The sequence below is a fragment of the Gracilinanus agilis genome, chromosome 1 (genome assembly GCF_016433145.1).
Source record: "Gracilinanus agilis isolate LMUSP501 chromosome 1, AgileGrace, whole genome shotgun sequence".
Classification (NCBI taxonomy): Eukaryota; Metazoa; Chordata; class Mammalia; order Didelphimorphia; family Didelphidae; genus Gracilinanus; species Gracilinanus agilis.
This window is the reverse complement of record NC_058130.1, coordinates 767,909,495-767,921,728: the sequence shown is the minus strand read 5'-3', so window position 1 is coordinate 767,921,728 and position 12,234 is coordinate 767,909,495. Positions and strand designations below refer to the sequence as shown.

The 12,234-nt window shown below is 47.3% G+C and overlaps 1 protein-coding gene across 1 annotated transcript in view; it reads right to left on the bottom strand.

Moving 5' to 3' along the window:
• Positions 1 to 2,750: 2,750 nt before the first annotated feature.
• Positions 2,751 to 12,234, bottom strand: part of UNC119B (unc-119 lipid binding chaperone B) — a 14,622-nt gene continuing 5,138 nt past the window's right edge. The window contains exons 2-5 of the mRNA XM_044658844.1: positions 8,131 to 8,244; positions 6,839 to 6,950; positions 6,523 to 6,695; positions 2,751 to 2,979 (exon numbers count right to left, since the gene is read on the bottom strand). Coding sequence (XP_044514779.1) covers positions 2,867 to 2,979; positions 6,523 to 6,695; positions 6,839 to 6,950; positions 8,131 to 8,244 — 512 coding nt within the window. The 3' untranslated portion in view covers positions 2,751 to 2,866. The remainder of the gene's footprint in view (positions 2,980 to 6,522; positions 6,696 to 6,838; positions 6,951 to 8,130; positions 8,245 to 12,234) is intronic.

Here is a 12,234-nt window from a genome sequence, read left to right as displayed (position 1 = left end):
TGAGGGAAGGGGTGGCCCAAATCTACCTTCATTTGTTCTCTACTTACCCTTTGGGGTGCTTCACTTAAACAAATGAGGATCTTCTTTGGAGAAGGGAATCATAGCCCCGAGGCTCTGAGGGAAAGGACTGGCTACTGTGATGCTCTCTAGTGAAATACAAGTGGACACCAGGGAAAGGCCAAAGAAGGACGCATAGATCAGAATCCACCTTATACCGAGTGGTCCCAGCATGTCTCCTGGAATTATCACGTCTTAGGAATGAACCCTCGCAGGGCATGGGCCTCCCTCCCCTTACGGGTAGTCCTACCACCTAAGGCCAAGTGCTAGTCTCGAAACCTCAGGACATTGGCCTCTGGTTCCCCTTCCTGTCTAGTTTTACTACTAGATAGAGAACTGTGATGTCCTCATCTTGTCTCACCGTAGCTACAGATTCTGATTCTAAACTGCTCCTCAGTTTCTAGCATTTCTTGACTCCCCAAGGACACAAGCTAGAAAGTAGACACCAGCAGCACTGGCTTCTTCTCATTTCACTTCTCTTGGGTTCCCAGAGTCTCTAGCGAGTCCAAGAGAGGTTTGTGAGGGACAGGTTAGAGTACCAGCCAAACCAGACCCACAGCCTCAAACACAAGCGTGGCCTCTCTGGCCTCCTATTTCTGGGGAAAGAGAACACTAAACGTGAGAACACTACACAATGAGAAGGAAAGTTAATTCTAAAACAGAACCTAGTCCCTTTTGACCCATACATCCAGGAAATCATCCAGGATAGTTGGATGGAGTGCAGAGCCCCAGGAACACACTCTATGGCTGAGACATGGTGGTGCAAGTGGTGATGTGCATAGCTCCCAAAGAACACCCATGTGGGCACTCTGCTGGGGGAAGAAGAGACCAGTCAGAATCTGCTGCCCATCAGCACGGCTAAAAGGAAAACCAAAGGTCATAAGGCAGAGGCTAACACCTGCCCATGAAAAAAAGAGGAAACCACGAGAATGCTTCCCCAGCAGCACTGGGACAAAGCCACAGGTAAGGCACCAGGATTTCTGCTCAGCTCCCATCTCAGGATCTGTCTCCCCAGCAGGGAGATGGCCCCTTCGCTCACTCAGCTCTCTAGCTCAACCTCTGGGCAAAGGACCCAGCTTTGGGGTGGGGATGCAGCCAAGACACAGGGCACAGGCACAAGCAGCCCCAAGATACAAGTCTTGACCCATTCCCTTTGCCCAAGTTTTAGGAGCCATGCCAGCAACTACATAATGACCAGAGGGTCTCAGGCAAATAGAGGCAGGGACACCCAAGCAAAATGGCAGCCCTGCCTTTCTAGGAATGTCTTCTCCTCCCTATCAAAGGGCATGGCTTTCTCCCAGTGTTAGTGGTTCTCTCAGGGCTTTCATGACAACCCCTCTGGGGACTTCCACCAGACATCTTTAGACTAATGCTAATGGTGACCAAAGCAATGACAATCTGCTTGTTAAAAATCCATGTTTTGGTCGAGCACCATAAAATTACCCAAACAATCAGCTGTTTGTGGCTAAAGAGAGGAACCAATCAATAAAGCCAAGTCTGAAGCAGGGGTACCCAGTAAGATGAGCAAGGCCTGGCGGGCCATCTCTCTGAGAGGCCAAGCCAACCTTTCTCATCTTCCCCTAAACCTCACACACTCTCTTGTCCAATAGCTACAAGGGCCACAACATTTACTTTGGTCTGAGAGCCAGGCAAGATTCTGAAAACTTTAGTGAAAAATCAAGTTGAGAAGTTTCTGAAAAGTTGGAGTAGCTCTAATCTGGACTTTTAGTGTCCCCTGTCCTTCCTCCAAACCTCCCAGCCACACTCGCTATAAACTACACTTCTTTCTTTTAAGATGGTGCTGGTTTATAACTATAGCTCACTTGATGACCACAATGGATTCCAGAAACCTGGATTAATACTATTTTAAGTCTAGCCTCAGATCAGATAAAGTGGAAACACCATTGTCAGAGTATAAAATCTTTGAGAAGGTCAGAATTTTTTAAAATAATACAGTGGGGGAAAGCCTGAGTAGCAACAGGCTGCTCCCAGAGTAAACGATTACCCCCACAAATAAAATCAATACATTCTATCTAATGAGATGAAATGAGCACATAAGGCGGCAGAAGCCAAATTGGCCATGGACTTAAAGCTCCCCCAAAATGAGGACAGGAAGGCACTGCCAGTTTGAAGAGAGGAGTCCTGTCTGAGAATTTCCCTTCTGGGAAGCTGAGACCTGCCTGACTCCAGGAGAAGACGCCAAACCTGACCGAGAGTCCTGGGAACCAAACAGAAAGCCAGGGTCCTCGAGGATATGGCCCCATGACTCAACCACCCGTAAGCCAAAGCCCTGTCCTGCCCTCCTGTTCCTTCCACCCCAAGCTCTTTGGGCTGGTATGGGGACAAGTTTAGTCAGAAAAGACCATGCCTGGCAAGGCAGTAAACCCAAAAGAGGAGGAAGACCAGAAGCAGAGGCCCAATTTGAAGACTTCCACAGCCCCAAGGACAGAAGTCTGCTCAACAAAAAGCAGCTGTTGACTTGTCTGCGAAGCCCTCCAGAGGACTCCCACTTGAGTGTAGTTCTCTAAGAGAGACCTCTGCTGAAAAGCACAAACACAGCTAAAACCAAGTTGAAATAAGCTTTCTTCTTTAACTGGCTGAAAGAGGCCATATCCTAACCCGTTATTCAACAAGAGTACCTTTGAGATCTAAGGGACAGCAAGAAGAAAGGAGGAAAGGATGTTGGGGAAGGAAAGAGCAGCCCTGCTCAGCGTCTCCTTTGATGGAGAGGAAGCTGCTGGCCCCCACTCTGCTGAGGCCGGCGGTGAACGTGGTTGGGGTGGTGTGGTCCCTCGCCGCCTTCCTGCAGCTACTGCCCCCCATTGTAGGCGTAGTCGGCTTTGTTGTGCATGATCAGCTTGTTGTCCACAAAGTAGAAGCTGTCGGAGCGGGTCTCATAAGGGTGCTCCACCATGAGGCGAACTGTGAACAGAGAAGAAGGGCAAAGAGAAACTAAGAGGCAGCCCAGTGGCCACGACACAGATAAAACTCCTGTCATTGCTAGCATTCATCAGTGAGTCTGTCTCTGACAAGTCAGTGCAGGATGATGGCAAGCCCAGGTCAGTGGAAGGGTTTCCAGGAATCATCTTATGCCTCTTTCTGTATGGCCAGGATTGGAAACGGTGCCTGGCACATAATAGGTGCTTAATAAATGTTTATAGATTTAATGACAGGATCTCACACGCATAGTGTCCATCACAATTAACAAAGCAGCATTTCTACAAACCCTCAAGGAGCTAGAAAATGGTAGGAAGTCTCAATAACAGACACTTTAAAGGTCTACAAAGCCCCTCCACATGGTAATTACCCTATGTTTAGGTAGGTGGCATAGGAATATAATTTACAGGGCAGCTAGATGGCTCAGTGGACAGAACACCAGGCCTGGAATCAGAAGGTCCTGGGTTCAAATCTAGTCTCAGACACTTCCTAGTTGTGTGACCCTGGGTAAATCACTTAACCCCAATTGCCTAGCCCTTGTTCTTCTGTCTTAAGAGTTGCCACCAGGTCAGAAAGTAAGGATTTGAAATAAAGAAAAGAATATAATTTACAGAGAGGGAAACTCAGAAGCCTCTCACGTGAGTGTAGTTATCTAGAACAGTGAAGGGCAAACTACAGGGCCCCACATCCAGATGTAGTGATTAGGGAATTGCTTAAGGCAGTGATGGGAAAACTACGGCCTGGATCTGGCCCTCAGGGAATAGTTTGCCCATCACTGATCTAGAAGACACCTCTGCTGAAAACCACAAACAAGTGGAAAAAGCTAAAACCAAGGAGAAATATGCTTTCTTCTTTAATTGGCTGAAAAAAGCCTTTTCCTAACCTGTTATTCCACCTCTGAGATATAAAGGAGAGCAAGAAGAAAGGATGCTGAGGAAGGAATATAATTTCCAGAGAGGGTTCAGAGAGACCTGTTCAGAACTTGGGATGGGATCAGAACCCAGCCTGTCTGCGCCCATGCTCAGTGACCTCCCATTTACTCTAAAAATCATTTCCTCAGGCAGAATGCCTCAGGATCCTCCACCAAACATCCAGCCATTTACTGTATTCTCAGCCAAACTTTGCAAGGCCCTAGATCCCAATCTGCACCTTGAGCAGTTTCCCCAAGATCCATCCTCAGCTTTCCTCTCTACCTGGCATGGTTAATCCAACACACACCAAATTCAAGGTAGATACATCACGGAGGACAAAGGTCAGAAGCTTTCTCCAGCCATGGCTGAGGAATTCATCCTATTGCTGCAGAGTGCTACCTATCAGAGGCCCTCAGCTGAAGTCATCTATTTGTTCAGCTTAAAGCCTAACGGCCAGGCTTCTAACAAGCCTTTTCCTTATGCCAGAGGAGAAAGGAATTTAACAGTTACCACCTCTGACTAGTGAGTTAATGTTTACACAATCTTTTGAGCGCCACACTGAATGCTACTGTTTGGGCTAATTTTTGAAAGATGAGACTAATTAGGTTGAAGTTCTTAGGACCCACTCGGGACACTCAGTGCTTTAGTTTTGTAAGAGAGTAAAGCCGAAATGCAATTGCCTTTCAAGGCCTGCAAAGTGTTTCTTCCAGATGCTATCATTTGATTCCCACAATTGCCCTTTGAGGTATTATAGGTATTGCTGTCCCCATTTTACAGAAAGGAAAACTGAGGCTCACCGTCTTTTCCTCTAAAGTCCCCCTCTCCTTCTTCACTTCTGCCAAGGGCACCATGATATCCTAATAACTCAGCTGCATAACACAGGAATCATCCTGGATCCTTCATTCTTTCCCTCCCTCCCTCCATCCATCCATCAGCTTCAGCACCTGTAAAACCTACTTCCCAGCGTCTTCTGCACTTGCCCCCTTCCTCTTTACAAGGTGAGTAGTGAGGGAGCACTGCAGACAGAGCTGCCTTGCAGAGAGACTCACTAAGCACTGGCGGGTCTGGGTTACTATTTAGTCTGGGGATGGCGCTTGCCAGGAGGGAGACTACATCAGGGTCTAACATCTGACTAAGTATTTGTGATTTTACAATTATTAAGGGCAAAGTATTTGGGTCAGCTCTGGTCGATCAGAGAACAGGGGGCTAAAGACCCCAAAGACCCCAGCCAGATGAGCAATATGGAAACATGCATTGCATCAAAGCACTGGTATAACCTATATTAGATTATTTACTGCCTCAGGGAAGGAGGGAAAGAACCTGAATCATAAAATGTTATTAAACAATTGTCAAAAATTGCTTCTACAACGGCTTCTGTAGCTTCCTACCAAGTAAAGCCCTGGGTGGGCTTTCCAAGCCCTCCAGGACCTGGGGCCTCCTGCCTCTCCAACCCAATCCAAGTTCTCCCCATGTACATTCTCCACTATGCACTGTGCTCATGTCCTTCCTCTGCCTGAACTCTCCTTCCTTCTCCTCTTCTTTGCTGATGACCTCCCCAGTCATCCTTTAAAAGCCGATTCATAAGCCACTTCCTCCTAGAAGCCTTCCTTCATGAACCACCTAACATGCATCTCCCTAACATGCTCAGATATTATTACTGGGTGTTACAATTATCTGTCAAAGTCTTGTCCCTTTACTAGACTGGATGCTCCATGAGGACAGAGCCTATATTGTCTGAACTTGGGTCACTTTCCTGGTGCCCAGAACAACATTTCTGCACACCCTGAGAGCTAGCCTCTGTCACTACTTGCCCAAAAAGAACCCCCCCCTCATCTCTGGATGGATCAAGTCTTCATTTCTTCAGCTGCCTGGGAGCTTTTTGTTCTTTGCGCCAGTCTTCGTCCCACCCTCACCAGCAATAAGGACCAGGCAAAGTTCTCAGAGCCCACGGGGCTCCTCTAAGCCTAGAGTTCTGAGAGTGGAGTGGAGGATCGAGAGGGCCACAAGAACAAAGCAGGGAGGAGGGGAGGTCAGGGACCCCAGGGGAGCCAGAGAGCAGCATACGTTCCAGGGAAGACCCTGTCAGAACTGCTGTTGAGCAGTGTCAGACAGCAATACACCTTCCCTCCCCTCTCATTCCGCCTCCACCCCAGGCATGGCCAAGGGAACCTTGATGGTTAAGCCCTAATCCTCCCCAATGTCATAAATGGCAGAAACAATGGAGAAGGAAGGCCTTTAGGATGAGAAACCAGATCCTAGGCAATGCAGTCTAATCCAGTCAACATTTATTAAGCTCCTATTAAGTGTAAGGCCAAGGCAGTTTGCCGGCTCAGTGGTCAGGGCACTGGACCTGGAGTTGAGATCCAAGTTCAAATCTGGCCTCAGATACTTCCTAGCTGTGTGAGCCTATTTGCCTTAGTCCACTGAAGAAGGAAATGGTAAACCACTCCAGTATCCTTGCCAAGAAAACCTCATGAATGCTATTGGCATGCTAGGGCCCACGAGGTCATGAAGAGCTGGAAATGACACATCCAGCAAGTGACTTCACTCTGGGTTCTCACTCACCACATGTGTAAAATGAAGGATTTGGATTTATAGGAAGGAAGGAAATACATACTGACATCCTCGGAGAGCTGAGGAAACTCATAGATATGTTCACAGGTGTTCCTGCTACTAGGGATGCAGAAGCCAAAATCAAAGTCAAAGTTTTTCAGCAAACGTTCCCGAAAATAGTGCCGCTCAATCATTCGGAAGTTGGACACAGGCTTGTCTCCTACAGTGAACTCGACCCTGAAAGAAAGAGCTCTGTAAGTGCCTCGTGGCCCCCTCTCTTTGCTCAGGGCCTTTTAGCATCCAGAGCCCACCCCACCACAGCAGGGAGGGCAGCCCAGAGCACCTGGCCCAGCACCCTCCACTTGGGACCCGCTACTCACGTAGCCCCAACTGTTCGGAGCCGGAGAAAGGCTGGTGTGAACTGATACCGAACAAAACGACCAGCACTGGTATCTACCTCTCCACCTTCTTCCTCCTCCTCCTCCTCTTGGTCTGCAGGAACACAAAGAGAGAAAAGAGACAAAGCATGAGGCCTGTCAGTAGGTGGAGAGAAAAGATGACTCTCAGGCCCTCACCAACTGAGTTCAGTGGGTGACAACATGGGTGCAGGCAGGGTCACGGGTTCAACTCTAAGGGGAATTGGTTGATTTGACTTTGTTCCTCTCTCACAGACTTTACTCCTTTGGTGGCCTGTCCCTGGCCAGCTGGAGGCACAGGTAGAAGAAAGAGTGGGGAACAACCGGAAGTCTCATTGATGGAGTTGGGCCGTGGCCTCATCTCCTCAGAGAACCGCTGGTCATCTCACTGCTGGCTGTAGAAAACCCACAGCAGGCAGGCACTAATGTACAGCAGGAAGCCCAGGAAATAGGGCATGGAGGCACTCGACTTTTAGGGAAAGGTCCTCCAGGCCCAGGCTGACCTGAGATACAGAACAGAGCTCTAACGGGGTGATCACATACACCTCAGGGAAAAACATGACCCCACCTCATAGGGCCCCAGTGAGGACCAACCCACATGAGCAAGTGCCAAGTTCAAAGGGCTAGAAACAATAATGGAAAGGAGGTGGTGGCTGGGGGCTTCCAGGCTGCTATTCTAACCACTCAGCAATTGGCAGGGGGCACTAAACCTCCTGCTAAATAAATGTTCCAAATCCCTTAACCCAGACACATCATGAAGAAGAGGGATACCCAGATTAAGTCCTTAAGCCCAAAGAGTTCCCATTCTAGGCCAATCCTGAAGAATCAAGGGGACCCTGAGATGATTCCAGGAGCTTCCCCAGGCTTCTGATCTGCCCTGGGATGCTGAAGAGTTGGGACATAAACTTGGATATCTGGAGGGAAAGAGCAAACCCTGAAAAGATTTGACGGGAAAAACAGCAAGGAGGGAAAGGCAAGGGAATAGAAAGACCCGATCCTGAATGATCACAGTAGCTTTGCCAGAAATGCACTTAAGGGAGAGGCGCCTACTGACTTGATGCTCCTTCAGTCCAGCCTAGGTTCAGGATCCCACCAATGTGGACCACGGGTTGCCTTAGCAGAAGACATCAGATGCTCTCAAATGGTGAGGAATGGAGTAGAAGGTCAGGAAAACAGACTCCACCAATACCCATGGCTCTACAGCCCAACTTTGCCCAAGGGAAGCACCTGCCTCCCACAATGAGGGGGCAGCCTACCTGAAGCAGAAGGTTTGGCAATCTCAAATAGCACCGTCCCCGTTTCCAGATCACGAATTTTGAAGCGGGTAAAATCAATACTGTAGATGTTGTCCTCAGGTTTGCAAAGATAATCTGAAAAGGAGAAGAATTTCCAGGCTCCTGGATCGTCACCCTCCCCGCCCCTCCAACTATCCTCCTGAGAATGGGGTTTTCATAGGATTAGAGACCACAGAATCCAACCCCCTCATTTCACAGAAGAGGAAACAAATCCTGAGTTAAAGGTCAAAGACTTGCCCAAGGTCACACAGGGGCTTCAACAGCTGAGCAGCAATTCAGACCTGGGTCAGGAGTAAAGACTTGGGAGCTCTCGCATCACTAGACCTCCTAAAGCTCCGATTTCACCTCAAAGACTTATGTCAAATGTTCACACATCAATGTTGTCAGAAATAAAGTGGTCCAGAGAGAATCTGAGAAAGAATTAGAAAACCTAGACTGGGCATAAATGCAAGTGTACCTAAACCTTCCTATCAAATAGAAGTTTTCTTTGCAAAGACCTCATAGGAATACAGTCTTCTCACAAAATCTTTTCTCCAAATAGGAACTTGCAATCTGAATGCCCTGACCCAATCAGTGCCATTAAAAAAAAAAAAGCCATGGAACATATAAAAGTAGGTTTGCACTGATTTTCTAGATTAATCTAGTACTTACTCCTCAAAGAACTTCTTTTCCTTTTTTTTTTTTTTTTTAAGGTAGGAGTCTTTCAAAAGTTAACGGCATTCTTGGGGCAGCTAGGTAGCACAATGGATTGAGTCCCGGGCCTAGAGTCAGTAGGACCTGGGTTCAAATGTAGCCCTAGACCCTGCCTAGCTGTGTGCTCCTGAGGATGTCACTTAACCTACGTCTTGCTGCTCTTCTGTTTTAGAACCGATACTAATATAAAAGGTAAGGGGGTTTAAAAAAAAAAGTGAAGGCATTCTTAAAGAATGGCTCAGAAACAAGAGGAGCAAAAATGATCCAGGGTACAATCTTCCCTACCCACTGGGAGCTCCTACAACATAGCCCGTGCTAATTACTTGGGCAAATTGTCCTGGCACTTCCTCCACTGGTTATATCAACATTTCCTGTCTGTTATGTGGTATCTGCTCAGTGAATCTCCTTTGTGTCCCCCTAGAGCCAAGTCCAGCCTTGCACAGCAGGTAATCAATATCCAAGAGTGGTCTTGCCATGATGCTAAGAACAAGATCACGTTCAACAGTGCTGTACAATGCTCTCACCTGACCCTGAGTCTGACAAGTCTGAGGTCTCCAGGGATTAGCACCCAACTCAGCTACCCCAAGGCCCATCCAATGTGCTACTTCACAGCAAGCAAGAGATGCACCCCTCTTCTTCCATCCTGTGCAGAGGAACTAGAGGCCAGAGAACCCAGGAGCTCTGGTACCTCCTGAAAAACCTCTCCTTCCTTATCTGCAAGATGAATGGGGTTTAACTAGATTATTATCACTTTTTTTTTTAAACCCATACCTTCCATCTCAGAATCAATACTGTTTACTGCCAAGGGAGAAGAGTGATAAGGGCTAGGCAATGGAGAGTAAGTGACTTGCCCAGGGTCACACAGCTAGGAAGTGTCTGAAGCCAGATTTGAACCTAGAACCTCCCATCTCTAGGCCTAGTTCTCAATCCACTGAGCTACCCAGCTGCTCCCTATTGTCACTTTTTGCTGTAATCTGTATGGCTCCAAGCCCCAGTGGAAAATGGACAAGAATAGCAAGGAAATCATTCTACCTAGTTATAAAGGAAGCTAAAAAGGGAAACTATAATTAATAGGCTCAGAGTTTTGCTATAAGCAAAAGAGTCCCTGGTCCAAATAGTGTCTAAAAGGGCTTTTTTAAAAGGCCCTACAATCATACTAGCTTTGTTAAAGGACTGGGGCCACCTTTCCATCAGGCTCCCTTGCCAGGCTAAGGAGCCACACGATGCCAAGTCTATTTCCAAGTCTCCAAGACAACCACCCATCCTTTGGACTTAGCCCAGCAAACTTAGATTCTTGGGCAACAACTGGGGCACTTAGGGAATACAGTTAACAGACAGCCATCAGGAGGCCTTGACTCCATTTTCAAGGCCAGGAAAAGTACAAGACAGCACTGGACAGAATCCAGGAGCCTGGTTGTTGAAAAAAGAAATAACTAACTAGATTTTTTAATTCCTAAAGGGGTAAGGCCTAAGCTGAGGTTCTTTAAGTAATCCTCCTTGGGGCTGCTAGGTGGCTCATTCAGTGGATAGTACACCAGGCGTGGAGATGAGAACTCCAGAGAACAATCTGGGCCTAGACAATCCCTAGCTGTGTATGCCTAAGCCCAACTGCCTAACTCCAACTGCCTAACCCTCATCACCCTTCTGCTTTAGAACTGATACTTAGTATTGATTCTGAAATAGAAGGTTAACACTGGACCTTTGCCTCTGTGATTTGAAACTTAACATCTATACAATTTTTCTGATTAAAATGTCAAAGGCTTTTGAGCAGGGTCTGTCTTCTCTTTTTATCTTCAGTGCTTTAACACAGCGCTTGGTACATAGTAAATGCTTAATGTTTTATTTTACTAAAAAAAATTTTTTTTAAAAGAAGGTCGGGTTAAAAAACAAAAGGTAACTCTTGACCCCCACCCCCACTCAATGAATAGAGCTGTTCAACAACAGCAGCAGGGCTGCACCTTAGGGCTCAGCTCCTTCCCAGTCTTGCCTTCCAGTCCTAGGGTCAGATATTGGTTCTGCTACTGTATGACCTTGGGGAGGGGAGTGTTGCTTCCCTGCTTATTCCTTGGTTTCTTCCTCTGTAAAACGAGGGGGTGAAATTAGATGACCTTGAAGGTACCTACCAGCTAGAAACTATGATTCTGGGAGAGAAACAAAAGAAGGAGCACCACTTGGAGTGGCAGTTAGAACAGAGTGGCAGTTAGAATAACTCCGGAACTATGCTGCTTACAGTGGGGAGTAGAATGGAGGAGACACTCTAAGGTGGCATCAACAGGGCTTGGCAAATGTGGGGAGATGAAAGGGAGCAAGTTAACAATGTCCCTGGGGTGGGAATCTGGTGGTAAAATCAATGAAAATGAGAACCATAACTACCGGGCAAGTCAGTGGAAAGGGCACGAGACCAGATTATGGAGGCCTGAGATCAAATTAGACCTCAGATGTGTGTGTGACCCTGGACAAGTCACTTCACCTCTGCCTCATTTTTCTCTTCTGTAAAATGAGGATAATAATAGCACCTACCATCCAAAGTGGTTGAGGATCAAATGAGAGAATCTTTGCAAAGTGTTTTGCAAACCTTAAGGCACAATCTAACTAACAGCTAGTATTAGTCCCGTCTCTCCTCTTCCATGTTCTTATTTTCCAAAAGAAGGGGAAGAGACTAAATAATCTTTAGGGTCCTTCCCCAGTTCAGGTCTTAAGATCCCATGATTTCCATACCTGAAGTGGGGGTGGGAGGAAAGGAAGCCCAAAAGCCTGGTGGACAAAGGCCAAGAGGATGAGGTGAAGGGGGTGGCAGCCCGGCCTGAGCCAGAGGTGAAGGGAGGCGAAGGGAAAGGAAGGAAAGAATAGATATTAGTGAGAAAGAGCCTTAACACCTGCAAAGGGTTTTTACCCTGCTGTCTCCTCAGATCCTCAATCAACACTCTTATTGTTCTCATTCTACAGAAGAGGAAACTGCCAAAGAGAAGTTAAGTGATCCCCTGTGGTCACACAGCAAAAAAGTGTCAAGGTTATGAGTAATAGCCAAGTCTAATGACTTTTTTTTTAATCCATAACTTTCGTCTTAGTATTGGTTCCAAGGCAAAAGAGTTTAAGGGATAGGCAGGCTTGCCCAAGATCACACAGCCATGAACTGTGTGAGCCCAAATTTGAACCCAGGACCTCCGGGATATCCCCAGGCCTGGCTCTATTCCCTCAATCACTTAGCTGCTCCTCTATAAAGTTTTAAAGCCCAGACCGAGGGAGAGAGGTGGAGAGGAGGGGGAGGGGAATGAGGAAAAGAGGAGGGGGAGAGAAAAGAAAGGAAGAAGGGGAAAGGAGGATGGGGGAAGGGGAGGAGAAGGAGAGCTCCTCGTAGAAGGGGGAACAGGG